General features: G+C 39.4%; 1 protein-coding gene across 3 annotated transcripts in view; it reads right to left on the bottom strand.

Annotated features, from left to right (window-relative positions):
* CDK14 (cyclin dependent kinase 14) overlaps nt 1-16927 on the bottom strand; it is a 399726-nt gene that overhangs the window by 67135 nt on the left and 315664 nt on the right. For all 3 annotated transcript variants that reach the window (XM_075827675.1, XM_075827674.1, XM_075827676.1), the window contains one exon: nt 10892-11035. In XM_075827675.1, the coding sequence (XP_075683790.1) occupies nt 10920-11035 (116 nt within the window). In that variant the 3' untranslated portion in view covers nt 10892-10919. The remainder of the gene's footprint in view (nt 1-10891; nt 11036-16927) is intronic.

Below are 16927 nucleotides of genomic sequence, written 5' to 3'. Positions count from 1 at the left end.
GGTATAGTTAGCATTTTGACCACACAGGTTTTTCGCTAAATATATTGAAATTAGTCTGTAAGAATTAAAATGTACTTTTTTTCTGAAACAACATAGAAATTTTTATTATTTACAAGGAATAACGAAGAAAATGCACCCCAACATTTGTAAAGCAATGTCTCCCGATTACGACAATACCCCATATGTGGTAATAAACTGCTGTTTGGACCCACAGCAGGGCTCAGAAGGGAAGGAGCGCCATTTGGATTTATGATTTTGCTGGAATGATTTTCGGTGCCATGTCGCATTTGCAATGCACTGGAGGGACCAAAACAGTGGAAACCCACCAAAAGTGACCCCATTTTGGAAAAACCTTCAAGGAATTTTTCTAGGGGTATAGTGAGCATTTACACCCCACGGGTCTTTTGCAGAGTTTATTAGAATTAGGGCGCGAAAATTAATATCAACATTTTTTCCACTAAAATGTTGCATTTTCTCATTTTCACAAGGGATAAAGGAGGAAAAAAACAACCATTTTTTTATAAAGCAATTTCTCCCGAGTACGGAAATACCCCACATGTGGTCATACGTTTTTTCATTAGAAATGAATTAACCCTTTCAGGACTGATCCATTTTTTGCTTTCATATTTTAGATTTTCACTCCCCGCTTTCCAAGAGCCATAACTTTTTTATTTTTCCATCAATAGAGTGGTGTGAGGGCTTATTTGTTGCGGGACAATCTGTAGTTTTCATTGGTACCATTTTGGGGTACATGCGATTTTTTTTGATCACTTTTTATTCAATTTTTTTGCAATCCTGAGCAAAAAACAGGAATTCTGACACCGTTTTTTAGGTTTTTTTTGGCGGCGCTCACCGTACGCTATAAATGACATTTTTACTTTATTCTGCGGGTTGGTACGATTACGGCGATACCATATGTATATAGGTTTGGTCCTTTTTTTTAGCGTTTGCGCAATAAAATGACTTATTTATAAAAAAAAAAAATTCTGTGTCACCATATTCTGAGAGCCATAATTTTTTAGTCAAAAAAGCTGTGTAAGGGCTTGTTTTTTTGCGGGACGGATAGAAGTTTTTATTTGTACTATTTTCGGGTACATGCGACTTTTTGATCACTTTTTATTCTTTATTTAGGGAGCGGTGGTGACCAAAAAAATTGCGATTCTGTCGTAGTTTTTTATTGATTTTTTTGGGGTGTTCATCGTGCGGGAAAAATAACATTATAGTTTTATAGTTGGGGTCGTTACGAACGCGGTGATACCAGATATGTGTACTTTTTTAACGTGTTCATTTTTTTTCTATAATAAAAGTCTTATTATAGGAAAAAAAGCATTTAGTGTTTATAGAACTTATAACTTTTATTTTTACACTTTTTTTAAAACATTTTTATTACTTTTTTTAACTTTTTTAACTTGTCCCACTAGTGGACACTTAGTCTTGCAGCTTTGATCGCTGCTAGAGTACATTACACTACACACGTAGTGTAATGTACTCTAACTGTCATTGTGACGTGACTGTCACTCTGACAGGAAGCAGAGGAGGACCGGCCGGAGGCTGTTCCTCCGAGGCTTCCGTGCATGGCAACCCGGAGGTCATTATCTGACCTCCGATTGCCGTGACAAGCATCGGTAGCCCCCACGATCACTTCGTGGGGGCTGCTGATGTGCTTCAAACCACTTAAATGCGGCGACGGCAATCCGTCACCGCACTTAAGGGGTTAACTGCCAAAATCAGCGGCGATGGTCCGCTGTCCGGCAAGACTGATGTCTCAGCTGTCGGGGACAACTGTCAGCGCGGGTCTGTCACTCTGTGTTTACACAGAGTGACAGTTTGAAATGCGGACGAAAATGAACGTCATGGTGCGGGAACTAGCAGCCGACCATGACGTTCATTTTCGTCCTTGGTCGTTAAGGGGTTAAAGGGGTTGCCCGGTTTCAGCAAATTAATGTTATTTTTTTGTATTTATATATTTTCTGTATTAATTCCTCATGGTTTTTAAGATCTCTGCTTGTTGATATTCATTAGGAACATTCATTGTTTACTTCCAGTGGATACAATTCTGTCCATGGTCATGTGATGGGCACACAGGTGCACGGGTTGTTACAGTTACAGTTACAGTATGTGTATCAATGCTGTGTCTTCATACGATCCCAGCACCTGGGGTTCCATCACATGACCATGGACAGAATTGTATCCACTAGAAGTAAACAATGGATGTACCTACTGAATAACAACAAGCAGAGATCTTGAAAACCGTGAGGAATTAATACAAAAAGTATATTGGAAAATTGTATAACTTTTAATTACACAAAAAAATAGCATTAATTTGCTGACACTGTACAACCTCTTTAAATGATAAAAATACTTTTTGCTGCCACTAGAGGGAGCTCATAGTGAGAGCTGTACAAAATGCTTTGCAGTGGACTCCCCCTAGTGGTGGCAGCAGGCAGACAGAATTGTATCACGTAACTACGGTATGACTGTGGAGGGAAGCAGGGAATTGAAGCTCTGTATAATACAAACAAGGCTCTGACTCCAATAAAGAATTTTTAACCTATTTATATCCTAGACCATTTTCATTAACCACTTCACCATCCTGTTACGGTTTACCAGTTGTACTTCTATTCTCTCACCATGGGTAAAATTTTGTTATTTTCATTGTAGGCACCAACACACTTGTAATCCCCCTACAAAAATCCTGTGTCTGCCCTTCCATGACACACGATTGTATTGAATTCTGACATATCCCATGACTTATAATTAGTCTTTCAGATTTCCATTTCTTTACTAGATAAAGTGGCTTCCTATAATTTCATATCAGTCATTCACATCACATACCATCACGCTGCCATCATCATAGACTATTGGTAAGCTATTCTGCATGTGGAAGGCTAGATTATGCAAGACATATAACTTGAGAAAAATCCAACCACATATAGGGTGGAAACAGTTATTCTTTGCCTGTATACCGATTAGAAATCAATAAAAATTGTATATAAAGGATGCTGTCATCCTTGAACTTCTTTTGTACAATACGATATTGGAGGACTTAGAAGAGCATCCCCCATTTGCGACTCTGCGTCCAATATTTCATAGCGTGATGCTGTAGTAACCTATATATTTCTATAGGACGTCTGTTTCCCAAAGAGCCATTCAGACAAATTTAATCCTCATGGAAAACAACACAAACCAATTTCACGTTTCTGGAATGACCACTGTATAATTCAGCTAACAACTGGCTTTCCATGGACATACTACAGTATATACATTGCTTAAAAGTGAATGTCCACATTTTAACTCTGTGTAATTTTTAGGTCCATTGTTCTCTGCTGATCAATTTCTTATTATATCTTAATAGCAGTCGGAACATTGTTTTTCTGATACAGAACTCCAAATTCCCCCAGTTAAGTGATACAATTTTGTTTGCTTGCTACCAACACTAGGGGGAGCTTAGGAGCTTACTGCATACAGTTTATACATTGAACTCAATAATAAAACAGTATGCACTTAGCTCCTCCTAGTGGTGGCTGCAGGAAGCCTGAATTTTATCACTTATCTCTATATATGTCTATACAGGGGATTTGGAGATTCATACCTGAAAAACAGAGGTCTGACCTCTATAAAGATATATTGAGAAATTAAATCAGCAGGGCTATAGTTCAAAAATGTTTCGTTTTTTTTCCATTGAAAAAAAAAAAAGAAGAAAACCAGCTAGGGACCATTTGACAGAATCCCTCATATTTTTTATGGAAAGAAACCAATAATTTAAATCTTCCGCAGCCATCTCTACAGTCATTGTCATTTTTGCATTGTCCGTTGTGAATTCAAATGTCATCCCAGGCTACCAGCCACTTCAACTCAAACACGCTTTTATGTTAAGACACTTCATCGAATGTTGGAAGAGCATAAAGACAGTCTGGTGGGACTCGGCTGCTGTCCTGGTATTAATAATTTAGCACATTACGCATAGGACATGTTCTAAAACACCTCTAAAAAAAAAAATACAAAAAACACAGACAAAACAAACATCAAAACAAACAAGGGCATCAACATTAATAAATACCCACAATGGAAAAAAGTCAGTATTTCAGTCAGCACCGGAGACTTTATACAAGTCAGAGCTTTTCTAACTAAACTCTATAAAAAAATAAAAATAAAATAAAGTTAACTGTAAAAAAAATAAAAAAATAAGTTGTAACACTTAATATACTTAAAAGGATATGTTCACCTTTGCAATGAAGTTTTCATTATTCCTCCAATGCAGTCAAAAATGAAGCAACTATGTACCGTAGTTAGAAAAATATAGGAGAAAACGTTGGTCCGCTCACCATGCACCTCAGATATTTGACACCACGCTGTAATATAATTTGGTGCTTGTAGGCAAACTATTCTGCGTCGGCAGCAGATAGAAACAGTAGATATGTTGAAAAAGGTCAAATCCAGCACTCGATCCCATAAAATCCAAAACTTTAATTCAGAACTTTAAAACAATCTTTTTACTTTGTTTTAAAGTTATGAATTCAAGTTTGGGATTTTATCGGATCGAGTGCTGGACATTACCTTTTTCAACATAACTATGTAGATAGTCTTGAATAAAACATATCCTACCTATGCATAGCAATGTGTCAATAAGTAGGATCAGACTACACAGAGCTTTTTTGTAGTCTGTAGTTATGGAGACACACATAGCTCTGCATAGAAGCTGTAGACACAAGATGTTAAAGAGGCTCTGTCACCACATTATAAGTGCCCTGTCTCCTACATAAGGAGATGGGCGCTGTAATGTAGGTGACAGTAATGCTTTTTATTTAAAAAAAACGATCTTTTTTCACAACGTTAGGAGCGATTTTGGTTTATGCTAATGAGCTTTCTTAATGCCCAAGTGGGCGTACTTTTACTTTCGACCAAGTGGGCGTTGTACAGAGGAGTGCATGACGCTGACCAATCGGCATCATGCACTCCTCTCCATTCATTTACACTGCACTAGCGATATAGTTATATCACTATGTGCAGCTACATACACAAACCCTAACATTACTACAGTGTCCTGATAATGAATACACATGAAATCCAGCCTGGACGTCATGTGTACTCAGAATCCTGACACTTCTGACTCTTTTTTTGTGAGATTCCGGCAAGTGAAACCAAATCTCGCGAGATCACGGAGCTAAACGAGATTTGGTTTCACTTGCCGGAATCTCACAAAAAAAGAGTCAGAAGTGTCAGGATTCTGAGTATACATGACGTCCAGGCTGGATGGTCATGTGTATTCATCATCAGGACACTGTAGTAATGTTAGGGCTTGTGTATGAGGCTGCACATAGCAATATAACTATATCGCTAGTGCAGTGTAAATGAATGGAGAGGAGTGCATGATGCTGATTGGTCACTGATTGGTCAGCGTCATACACTCCTCTGTACAACGCCCACTTGGTCGAAAGTAAAAGTACGCCCACTTGGGCATTAAGAAAGCTCATTAGCATAAACCAAAATCGCTCCTAACGTTGTGAAAAAAGATCGTTTTTTTAAATAAAAAGCATTACTGTCATCTACATTACAGCGCCGATCTCCTTATATAGGAGACAGGGCACTTATAATGTGGTGACAGAGTCTCTTTAAGTCATTTATTTTCAATGCACTGTAGCACTAAAAATAAAATCAATTGTTGCATAAGTGGTTAAAACTTAAAAGGGGTTGTGTCACGAAGACTACCTTTTTAAATTAAGCCGGTGCGGTGATAAGCTGATCGCCACAGGTCCGGCTTCTTTCACCCCCAGCAATCAGCACTGATCACTGGGTAAAGCCTTGTCTAGGCATACATTTCCCTATTTAATACATAAATGTGGCGGATGCCCCAGGGGGCACTGAGCTGGCTCATTGAGAGAGTTCCAACTGGGGGACCCTCTCTATGTCTATGTGCCCTAATAGGGCACATGGGCAGGGTTTATTGTCCTGAAAAAACCCCATTAACTCCAGCCCAACCATAAAATGACTCTACTACTTTCTTACTGCGGTCTTCTGCTCCTACTACGTATAGGAGCAGGAGAAGTGGAGTGGTGGTCAGCTTTCTCCTTGGAAGTCTGTAGGAGTTATGGAGGTGGGGCCCCTGTGGATTTGTTATAAATATCTCTAGTGGGAATAGCCCTTTAAACAGATGCCTACAAAAAGTTACCATAAAAGGAAATCTAAAGTGATCTTCTGACAAGTCATATAAAAACTAAAAGCTTAGACTCTCATTGAATTCCAAAGGTACAAGGTACTTGAACATTTCCATCAAACAATGTTAACGAAAAGCCTCATTGAACTCAATGGATTCCCTAAAAAGTTGGGTTGCAGCTGCAAATTAAAGGAAACCTCTGAACAAAACTGATACACTGTTCTGCCTAGAGCAGGGCCTGAGGGGGCGGAGCATGACACAAGGATTCGTTCTTTGGTGTTCTTTAAATACGTGTTGTTCTCCGCCCCCTCAGGCCCTGCACTAAGCATTACAGTGTATCACTTTGCATACAAAAAATAATAATAAAATCCAAATATGTCAAAATTTGTAATTTACCACTTGTAACTGTAGATAAATCTTTCTGTATTTGATGCCAAATAGATTGTGGAAATTTGCAATTGTAATTTGCTTCATTTTTAACCCTACTTCTGAGTGCAGTAGTTGAAAACTATTTTATGCTAATGTAATACTTAATATTTCAGTCAGATTCACGTATTTAAATTTCACCCCTTCGGTGGAAATTGCCAAAAGCAAATATTTAAATTATTTTTATCAGTATTATTTTGCCCGGAGGAGGTGAAATTTGTGTCGCCTATCAGCAAGTAATCACAAAAAAAGTATGTTCATCACCATTGTACAAATGAAAGGCATTCATGCTTTATATAAGAAATGTATTTATAGGATTTTGTGTGTATTACAGGGAGAAACATGTTAGGAAAGTACATCAGATTACATGTAACCTAAAGCAAGCTGGAAATAATTAAAATTATTTTTATATTAAAAATTTTAAATTTTACTCAATTCACTTACATTTAGGGTGAGGGTCCAGATGTAGCAGAATTTTTCCACCGCAGATTTTGCTGCAAAACGGCCACAAATCTACTACAACTTTTGCGGCACATTTTCAGTGGACTTCACCTTTTTCATTGCATAGAGTGAAATTCAGCGTGAAAATACGGAACACTTCTTCAACATAATCTGCACAGCTTTTTTTCCACTATATGTAAATGGATTTGAAAAACTCCCCTATTGTCCTGTAAATTGTTGCCGAAAATCTGGGACAAACTCGCCACATCTGAACATAGATCCTTAGAGGGAATTTATCACCTTATTTTCTAATAACATTCACTGAAACATACTTTTTTTTTCTAATTTGTTTTTATTTGCGGATTATATATTTTTTATTCTATTTTCCGTTTATGATTATGGTGGCAGCCATTTTGCTGGAGCTGCTGCTCTGAGTTGTGAACTGCAGTTCCACAGATTTGCTGTACAGCAGATATAACATAACAAAACCTCAGTCAGAAAATGACTCATTGACTTCTATGGGTGAGTGCTGTGGGCATGCTCTGTGGCATATGCAGAGGTCACTATACAGGCATGTGGGTGGAGAAAGTAAACCGTCCATCAACTATTGTTATTAGTGTGACCTGTGTTATTTGCCTCTAGTTTTATACTAACAAAGAGGTTCCCTTTCATTGTAATCCTGACCTCTGATGATAATCGTGCGGCTGCTGGAAAGTTAGCTCTACAGAGCAGGAAGGGTCAGTCTATTATGAATGGTGGGTCCGGTGTTATCTATATACATGTGTTACCTGTCAGTGTAATTGTGCCTGTGATGATAATGAGACGACTGCTGAGAAGTAATCTCTACAGAACAGGAAGGGTCAGTCTATTATGAATGGTGGATCCTGTGTTCTCTATATAGAGGTGTTACCTTTCAATGTAATCCTGCCCTCTAATGATAATGAGATGATTACTGAGAAGTGATCTCTACAGAAAAGGAAGGGTCAGTCTATTCTAATTGTATAGTATGTACTTTATGACAGTTGAAGGGATTTAAGACTAGGGTATTGTATCCTCATACAGTGCAAACAGAGAAGGGGTACAGATCCTCCTCTTGCTTCAACACCAAGGAGTGGCAGGGGGAGATGTATAAAAGTAGTCTCCCTCTACACACAAAGCAGATGCGGTGTATAATGATTTCCTTCTGCTACAGTTAGTGGTGTCATTCCTGCCTATCTAGTTTCCAGCAGTACAACATACCCATCATTCAGTCATTATAGCAGCAACTTCTTTTAAAAAGTTTTAAGTTACAGCATCTGTGGCGAAACCTTCAAAAACATATGAACCAAAGCAACCATAAAGTTTGACTGGCAGCTCTGGATCTCATTCTGTTTGGCTAATACATTACAAACCTCATTTTTTATGTAAGAAGAATAAAGACATTTCAAAACCGGCCAGCTCAAAGTAGTAGTAGGCATAGGGCAACCTAGCCATTTTGTCATATCGTTATGGTCGTGAGGGATAGTTAGAATTCGGCTGTCCAATTCTAGTAGTACATGTACTGAAAAATTTTTCCTGTTAGTATACAGAAATACAATTCCGTATCTATTTGTGTACAGGAGATTCGATCAACACTGGTAATACATCATTTAGAATCAAGCCGGGATTAGCAAAAACTTTTTGGGTTTATGTACTATGATTTTTGAGTAAATCTGCATCTGCAAGTTTATGGAGCTATTAGGAATGTCTGGACCCCCATATCACAGTTGTGATTTGATCTTTTTGACATGCAACCACTATTGTCAAGGTTGGTTCCACCAGGCTCCATCAAAACTCAATGGGGCAAGGGCAAGGGCAAGGGCGTACATACCATAGAGGCAGACCATGCTCCTGGAAGGAGAGCGGGGCCAAGTTTAGGTGAAACACTGGGTGAAAGTCTTCCCCACGGTTTTTGTAATATTAGCAAATGAGAGAGAGAGAGGAATTGGCCATTGAAAGTGGGTTGGTGGCAAGGGTTGTAGTTGCGTGAACCAGTGCTAAAACGGGGGTTGTTGGAATTTTTCTATGGAGTCCTCTGTGTGAAAGCAAAAAAGCAGAAGGACTGGTGGAGTCTAAGCAATATACACTACCGACACATCTGTTACATAGAGGGTGACTGTTATTCTCCACAAAAGCATGGAGATCCAAGTGTGGTCACCTGTAGCTGCTTAACCAGTTTCTAGGCTGCTGACCAAAACACACCCAGGTCTTGTCAAGAAGGCTTAGCATGCAATGGAAATCTAAATACAAAAATTTCCTTTAATTTAATCATGTCATTCATGACAATGCAAAGAACCAGAAAAATATGAAAATTACCGTACCATGCTATTAAGACATCATGTATAGTAAATAGGGGCAGTTTTTGCTTCCTCTAACTTCAGTTTCTAGGACTGGCTCTGACAGCTACCATATTAGCTCATAGAGGGCTGCTTTTTCTGTCACCAAGAGAAACCACCTCCCTCTCTCAGTCTTAGGATTTTAGCAGTTGATATTGGATATATGCCTGCCGATCCATTCAAGGTCTATGAGAATGAGGGAAACAGCCGGGTGCTGTACTCGACTGTTTTTGTCTGTCCTATAGACTTTGAATGGAGCAGCAGCCCACAAGCTCCACCGCCGCTCCATTCAATGTCCTCCTCACTGGGGTCAAGCAGTGAGGAGGATCTGGGGGTTTGGGACACCCGTTCTCATAAATGAAGTGGGCCCCAGCGGTGGGACCCCCATCAATCAGAAAATGATCACCTATCCTGTGGATAGGTGATAATTTATGATTTTAGGAATACCTCTTTAAAGGGAAAATCCATTCAAAATTATCTTTTGATATGTTATAGATACTTGTGAGAAGATAAAATTTGTGAAGCCTGTGGTTTGTGACCACCACTGATTTTTACCAGTTTGGAACACTCGAACCCCTTTGCTGCTGCTCAGAGGTTTCCGTTAATAGAAAACCTTTGGGACCCTCACCTACATTATTTAAAGAGGCTCTGTCACCACATTATAAGTGGCCTATCTTGTACATGATGTGATCGGCGCTGTAATGTAAATTACAGCAGTGTTTTTTATCTAGAAAAACGATCATTTTTTACGGAGTTATGACCTATATTAGCTTTATGCTAATGAGTTTCTCAATGGACAACTTGGCGTGTTTTACTATATAACCAAGTGGTCGTTGTACAGAGGAATGTATGACGCTGACCAATCAGTGACCAACCAGCGTCATACACTTCTCTCCATTCGTTTACACTGCAGATAGCGATATAGCTATATCGCTATGTGCAGCCACATAAACACACTATAACGCTACTCATGTGTCATGAGAATGAATATACATTACCTCCAGCCAGGACGGGAGGTATATTCATTCTCCTGACCACTTCTGTAGCTTCTGTGTGATTTTTGTTTTTTTCTGTCAGATTCCACGCAATGATTCTAGAGACTATGTCCGTATATACGGCACCTGATAAAGCCTGTACGGCGGCACACAAAAGCTCTGTACTAGAGCCCTTAAGTCTATAGGAGTTACATAAAATAGCAGAGTCACTGCAGATTGGCCATGAATGTCAACAATCAGAAAATACCCCTTTAATTCTGAGAACATTTTTCAATAAGTGCCATAATATCCGTGGCTCTGATGACCAACCGGGGCTCCAAAAAAAACACCTGAAAAATATGTACAGTACCCAATGAGATTATTAATATTCCACCCATACACCATATGTCACACTCCGTAGCGTTACCAAATACATACGTTTATTACATTCATAATTCACATGCAAGGAACATATTTTACATTTAGTCTATTTCCTGGCAGAATTCTATTTCTTTTTCCGGAACAATCTACTGTGCACCCACCTAAATCCTGCCACATGACACTAGATCATCAGTGCTTGCTGTTTGAGAGGCTTTTACTGAAACTATTGTTTTTTCCATACATCCGCATGTGGTCTCCAACTTCTGGCTGTAACTTCACATTCGGTACAGTAAAAATGGAAGACACTGCAAGAAAAAAAAAAAAGGAAACGGGTTAAAGCTGCAACTTCCTAAAATAAAATCATGAAAAATGTAATAATGCTAGGTGGAGTTGTGTAAAAGATGAAAATTACTTATATAAAATTGAGAAATTTACAAAAATAATAACCAGTAATTATTAGTTCTTGTGTTAAACGCATTTTTCTCTACTGTATTTTCACAGGTTATTCCAATGACCGATGACATGATTATGGATAAACTAAATTCTCCATTTAATGTCGTCTGCTTAAAGAGTCTCTGTCACTAGATTATAAGCGCCCTATCTCCTACATAATCTGATCGGCGCTGTAATGTAGAGAACAGCAGTGGTTTTTATTTTGAAAAACTATCATTTTTTGAGCAAGTTATGAGCAATTTTAGATTTATGCCAATTATTTCTTAACGACCAACTGGGCGTTTTTTTACTTTTTAACAACTGGGCGTTGTGAAGAGAAGTGTATGACGCTGACCAATCAGCGACCAATCAGCGTCATACACTTCTCATTGTTCCAGCCCAGCTTCTTTCACTACACATTCACACTAACAATGGGTTGGAACAATGAGAAGTGTATGACGCTGATTGGTCATCGATTGGTCAGCGTCATACACTTCTCTTAACAACGCCCAGTTGTTAAAAAGTAAAAAGCACGCCCTGTTGGTCATTAAGAAACGAATTAGCATAAATCTAAAATTGCTCATAACTTGCTTAAAAATGAGTTTTTCAAAATAAAAACCACTGTTGTTCTCTACATTACAGCGCTGATCACATTATGTAGGAGACAGGGCACTTATAATCTGGTGACGGAGCCTCTTTAACCCAGCAATAAAGCCAGCCACCTTAAAATAACTAAAATGGACAAATCACCGGGTCTGAATGGTAGACACCCCCCAGTTCAAAAAGAATGATAGGAAGACCCTTATTTCTAATATTAACAGATTCTATCCTGTCACGATCTGTTCCACAGGACTAACGCATAGCAAATGTGGTGCTAATATAAAAAAAAGTCAAAAAGTTAGCCTGGAAACTATAGACCTGTAGGTTTAACCTCCATTGTGGGTAAAATATTTGACATTTTTTCTAAGAAATTATTAGCATGGGTTGAGGAATCTGTCCTGTCAAACTAATCTGATTAGCTTCTGTGAAGGGGTAAGCGCTAGACTGGATCGGGGTGAATCATTTTAAAGGCCGTTGATACTGTGCCACATAAAAGGTTGGTACATAAAATGGGAATGCTGGGCCTGGGGGAAAATATGTGTAATTGGGTTAAAAATTTGCTCAGAGATAGAAAACAGAGGGTGGTTCTTAATGGTACATCCTCAGGGTGGGTCACAGTTACTAGTGGGGTACAACAGGGGTCCGTATTGAGCCCCTCTTTTTAATATGTTTTTTAAATGACCTTGTAGAGGGTTTACAGAATAAAATTCCAATATTTGCAGATGATACTAAGCTCTGTAAAGTAATCAACACAGGGGTATAATATAATGAAAGAGAGGGATTTGGGGAAGCTGGAGGCATGGGTGGAGAAATGTCAAATATAGTATAATGTGGATAAATGTAAGGTTATGCACTTAGGCTGAGCTAACAATTTTACAATTATGTGTTAGAACGGGGAGAGAAAAAGCCACGGCGCCACTTGGTATGGATCAAGAAGGTGGTGTAAGAAGGTGAAGAAATATAAATGCTCACCGTGTGGGTTAGAAGAGTTGAGCACTGGGGTCCACGAGGTAGCTGCTGCCAGATCCGGGCCGGTCGCCAAAGGAGACCGCTTGGGTACGAAAATTTGCAGATAAAAACAAGGATCTATACGGCGCTGCTGGTTGTAGTGGACAAATGAGATTCCTGGGATCGGGTAAATAGTTTTGTAAAAAACTGTTTTAATTGCAACGCGTTTCAGCACCGAACCGGCGCTTTCATCAGGCATAGGTTTACAGAAGAAAAGAGACAGGTTTATATAGCGCCAGTTCAGACTGGATAATTGCACAAAAAAACCGCGAAAAAACAGCAGCAGGTCAAAGTTCAAAAAATGTATATGTACAATCCAATAAAACAAATCATAATATAATTACATGGAAGACAGATAAAAAGTATAAATAATAAAAAGGCTGTGTACTCAACAAAAGGATGTTTTTAGGAGCGTGGCAAGTTTAAAACTAAAATGTGTAAATAAATGTCATCGTTTTATTAGTTTTATTGACAGGAAAAATGTACAAGGTGACATCGGGAAAATGGGGTGGGTAAACGTTATTTAACTAAGGGTTTGTATGTATTGTTAGGGAGTGATACTGTATGTTATGTTTAGTTTACATGTCGCCACGGAAACCAGAACAATACATACAATACATACAAACCCTTAGTTAAATAACGTTTACCCACCCCATTTTCCCGATGTCACCTTGTACATTTTTCCTGTCAATAAAACTAATAAAACGATGACATTTATTTACACATTTTAGTTTTAAACTTGCCACGCTCCTAAAAACATCCTTTTGTTGAGTACACAGCCTTTTTATTATTTATACTTTTTATCTGTCTTCCATGTAATTATATTATGATTTGTTTTATTGGATTGTACATATACATTTTTTGAACTTTGACCTGCTGCTGTTTTTTCGCGGTTTTTTTGTGCAATTATCCAGTCTGAACTGGCGCTATATAAACCTGTCTCTTTTCTTCTGTAAACCTATGCCTGATGAAAGCGCCGGTTCGGTGCTGAAACGCGTTGCAATTAAAACTGTTTTTTACAAAACTATTTACCCGATCCCAGGAATCTCATTTGTCCACTACAACCAGCAGCGCCGTATAGATCCTTGTTTTTATCTGCAAATTTTCGTACAATTATGTGTTAAATGGTAAAACTTCCACTGAAAAAGCGTTGGGGATATTGATGGATAGTAAACTTAACTTTAGCAATCAGTGTCAGGCAGCTGCTGCCAAGGCAAACAGAATCACGGAATGCATCAAAAAACGCATAGCTGCTCATGACAAGAACATAGTTTTGCCTCCATAAAAATCACTTTTCAGACCACACATGTAATTTTGTGTACAATTATGGGCACCTGTGTTTAAGAAGACAATAGCAGAACTTGAGCGGGTGCAGAGCAGGGCAACCAAGGTTATTAAGCGAATGAGTGGATTGTAGTATCAAAGTAAGTAATAAAACTTGGGATTATTCTGTTTTAAAAAAAGACAGCTTATTGTCATAGCCCTGTTACCATGATAAGGGGGCATCCTCTACATTTAGGGGAAAGGTGGTTTCACAGTGATCATAGATGGGGATTCTTTACGGTGAGAGCAGTGAGACTAGAGAGGATGCTGCCACAAGATGTTGTGATGGTTGGATGATTCATTGAACAAGTTCAGGAGGGGCCTAGGTGACTTTCTTGAAAGATATAATATTACAAGTTATTGATATTAGATTACTGGAGATGGGATGTTGATCGAGGGATTTATTCTGATTGCCAGAAATGTTCCCACTACTAAGGGACAATTGGCATCTGCCCAGGGGCGTAACTAGGAAAGACTGGACCCCATAGCAAACTTTTGACTGGGTTCCCCCCCCTCCCCTGGGTGCCAAACACAGCCCCTCCTTGTAGGTAGTGCCCCCTGTAGATTGTGACATACAGCCCCCACTGTAGACAGACAGTGCTATACAGCCCCCCTGTAGATAGTGCTACCCTCCCCCTGTGTAGTTAGTGCCCCCTCCCCCTTGTAGACAGGGCCATACAGCACCTCCTTTTAGAAAGTGCCCCCACCTCCCCCTTGTAGATAGTGCCATACAGCCCCCTATAGATAGCGCCTCCACCTCCCCCTTGTAGATAGCAGCCCCCCTTGTAGATAGTGCCATACAGCCCCCCCTTGTAGATATTGTCCAGTGCCTACCCAAACAAATAAAACAAAAAAACTTTATACACTCACCTAGGCCCGTTACCATGATGAACGGAGCTGTTCCAAAGAATCAACGCCAACGGGATCCTTGTGTAGGCCGGTGTGATTTACTAGGCCTGTAGCCTAGTAAATGGTAGAGCAGGGAGATACCTCCCTGTCCTGCCATAGTGTTCAATAGTATCTGCGTCCTAAGGACGCAGATACTATTGAATGTGGTGTCGCTACCGCTGTAGCAGCCATAGCGGCACGGGCCCCCTTATGCCACGGGCCCCATAGCAGCTGCTATGGCTGCTACAGTGGTAGTTACGCCACTGCATCTGCCTCAAAAGGGGGTTTTTCCCTTCCTTTCGGTCATCATGGTAGGATTATAGAGTTCATAGACCTTTTTTTTCAACTTGATCAACTATGTTACAATGTGTTGTCTTCTTTTGTTAAAGGGTTTGTCTCTTGTTTAGAAAAAACGTGCTTTCAAACACTGTTAGCGCCTTCTGAGTTAATAGAGGAAAGCCCTTTATTCGGGACCTCTATCAATTAATAGGAGAGAGGGGCTACAAAGAGTATCTCTCTTGCCACAGGACATGGCCCATCTGTAAATTACATAAATAACCCACTGATTTAAATTGGCACAATGTAATACATAATTTCACCTGTGGTAGCGCTGCAGGGGAATGAAACACTGCCTGCCAGTTTCTCCTGGAGATTACAGCTGATTAATGGAAGTTTCAGTAGTTGGAGACCTTGTGATCCGCTAATTTTTGGTGGACCCTTCTAACAGACAGGGAATGACAAAAGCGGAAAACCATGCTTTCTATCTTCACCTGTTCCTGGGATACCTGAATGACAACCTACATGACCACCATTCCAGCACCATTCCAGTTAGTTTGTCACTAAATTAGCCTAATAATACCTATTAATGCTGAGATCCACCACCTGGCCCTATATATCACTGTATAGAGACAATTTCCATTAAGAAAATTTAACTGGTTGCCGACACAGGACGAGTATGCTCGTCCTGAGCAGCGAGCACTTCGCGCATTAGGACGAGCATACTCGTCCTGTGTGACAGCCGTCTGTGCCGTCTCTGTGTGTGCGATCGAGAGCGGGGCAACGGCTGTAATACACAGCCACGGCCCCGCTCTGACAGCGGAGAGGAGAGAAACATCTTCTCTCCGCTGTTAACCCTTTGAACGCCGCGATGACAGCTGATCGCGGCGTTCAAGGAGAGGGGACTGCACATTGATCGCGTCACAGAAAATAACTGTGACGCGATCAAAGCCCACAACTCGTATGGCCAGACAGCCCAGGGTCCAGTGAAGGACCCCAGGGCTGTCTGAACATATTTCCTGTTGTTAGGGCATACTGAGGTATGCCCTAACAACTGCCTGTGTACGATCAGTAACAGGCTAATGTACTGGCATATAGATCTATGCCAGTACATTACAGTTACAAAATCAAAATAAAAATGATAAATCCCTTTATGGGATTTAAAAAAAAAGTTAAATGAATGTAAAAAAAAAATAATGGTAAATAAATAAATAAAAAGTAAATAAAATACACAGAAACATACATTTTTTATAATAAATCAACTTTTTAAAATATAAGTCCCAAAATATAAAATAATATAGACATATTTGGTATCGCCATGACCGTAACAACCTGTACAACAAATCTATAACATTATTTATGATGATTAGTGTAAGGTGTAAAAAAAAAAATATTAAAACTGCTGCACAACTGCTTTTTTTCTGCATTTTAATCTGATTAAAAATTTATAGAAATTAAACGATAATGTATTTGTACCAAAAAATGGTACGTACATAAAGTACAACTCGTCCCGCAAAAAACAAAGTCTCATACAACTACGTCGTACAAAAAATAAAAGCGTTATGAGCGTCAGGATGCAAAGAGGGAAATTTAAAAAAAATTGCTCTGTCCTCAAGGCTAAAATTGGCCGTGTCCTTAAGGGGTTAAAGGAACACTAGACCTAAACATAG

This window comes from Rhinoderma darwinii, chromosome 5 (assembly GCF_050947455.1).
Source record: "Rhinoderma darwinii isolate aRhiDar2 chromosome 5, aRhiDar2.hap1, whole genome shotgun sequence".
Classification (NCBI taxonomy): Eukaryota; Metazoa; Chordata; class Amphibia; order Anura; family Rhinodermatidae; genus Rhinoderma; species Rhinoderma darwinii.
Note: the sequence above shows the minus strand (reverse complement) of the source record. Positions and strands in the feature narration are given on the sequence as shown.